The 1,709-nt window shown below is 51.3% G+C and overlaps 1 protein-coding gene across 1 annotated transcript in view; it reads right to left on the bottom strand.

The window, feature by feature from the left end:
- Pmar_PMAR017085 (hypothetical protein) overlaps positions 1 to 538 on the bottom strand; it is a gene marked incomplete at both ends in the record, with an annotated part of 3,249 nt that extends 2,711 nt beyond the window's left edge. Inside the window, one exon of the mRNA XM_002767463.1 lies at positions 22 to 538. Within this exon, the coding sequence (XP_002767509.1) occupies positions 22 to 538 (517 nt within the window). The remainder of the gene's footprint in view (positions 1 to 21) is intronic.
- Positions 539 to 1,709: the final 1,171 nt, after the last annotated feature.

Below are 1,709 nucleotides of genomic sequence, written 5' to 3' on the forward strand. Positions count from 1 at the left end.
AGAAGGTGCCGACATTAGTACCAGGTGCCCAACGAAGATCGTGGAAGTTGTCCAGGAGAGCGTCTGCAGGACGTCGAGCCAGCATCTGGGACATGATGCGGCTGTCCTCCTCGAAGGTCACCTTGGGAGCGTACTGATCCCACATCTCGTAGTACTCGTCAGTGAGGTACATACCAAGGCGGGCCGCCTTAGTACCAGAGCTCCAACCGGCGGCGTTGGCAGTGTTCTCGTACCGACGTAACCAAGCACTAAAGTCAGTCGTACCGTTATACCGTTCGGGCATCTGCAAGCTGATGCGAACCTCCTCCTTACGACTACCGTTGCCGATAGCCATAGTGGCGGCCGCAGAGCCAGCTTCAGCCCTCACAGACAGAAGGTCACAGAGATCGTTGTAGTCTTTGGCGTGCTCCAGGGCCAGTCGAGTATGGAGGGCTGCTGCCTCGGCGCCCATTTGGGCCTCCTCAGCGTCAGCCTTCGCCGTTTCCTCGACTATGGCCAGATCCTTCTTGTGGAAGTTACCAGTGCTAGAAGCAGACATAGAGAACAGAGTACCAAGGCAGGAAGAGGTCGGTCTTGACAACAGAACCAGATAACCAGGCTTGGGAAAGAGGTCGTCGAAGTGATAGCAAACAAGGAGCTGCTACCAGAAATGTAGGTCTACGCGTTGCAGAGCTACAAGTGACCAAGATCGTTGCTGATACTTCGGCGAACTTCAAGAACACAAGGCTTGTTTTCAGTCAAAGGTCGACTAGAGCAGCCAAGGATCAAGCCAGAGTGAATCCAGATCGGACTAAGTCGTAACGACACGTTAGCGACTCGTTAGCGAGTTCCAAGGTCGTGACACGCAGAAGGTGACGTGACACCTGGATCGATTATCCAATCGACACGGCTATAGGCGAGCCAACCAAGGCCTAGTTTAAGGAATGTCAAGCGACCAAGAAAGCAAGTGTTCCAAAGGTCTACACAACCTAAGGTCTACAATGCCGACCCTGCACGGATGTGCATACGTGCAGCACAATGTACTGCAGCATGCATGTCAGCTTGAATCTCCTTACCCTCCACCATTGCGATCGAGTTCGTGAGGGCACATCTTATCGGATGATGGATAGGAAACATAGTGAGCAAGTGGGGTTCCAGTTCTGCTCATATCTCTCATAGCTTACCACAGGAGTCGTCGCTGTGATTCGAATGAGCAGGATGAGCTGATGATGCCGATTGCGAGCTAGAGTTGAATTGCCTTGGGTTAATGTCACTTCATCATTCTCAAATATGCAACGCCATCTGATCGTCACGGTGTGATCTTAGCTTAAGATTGTACACACTGAGTTTGCTGACAAGATACAAGATGCTCCGAAGAGCATTAAGGCGTATAGAGAGTCGGGTCGTGAAAAGAGTAACATACCAGGGGAAAGTGAGCACCCGGCTTATGCAATGGCCACTAGATTAGCTCGTCTCTTGTAAAGGTTCACTTTTGGACCATGCGAATTCATTCACAAGAGAAGCACAAGTGTCAGGCGTTCGTAGTCCTCAGTTCTTGCACATGCTCCTGTCCGAGAGGCTCCACTGACAAAGTACTTGCTTGCCCATTGATAATTACTTTTGCGATAACAGATGGCAGGCTCCTGGGCTCGGCGATAGCTTCCCAGTACTTTGTATACATGAACTGGCTGTCCGCATAGTTACTAGCCTACCGGAGGCATCGGACTACA

This window comes from Perkinsus marinus, assembly GCF_000006405.1.
Source record: "Perkinsus marinus ATCC 50983 genomic scaffold scf_1104296970664, whole genome shotgun sequence".
Lineage (NCBI taxonomy): Eukaryota > Perkinsozoa > Perkinsida > Perkinsidae > Perkinsus > Perkinsus marinus.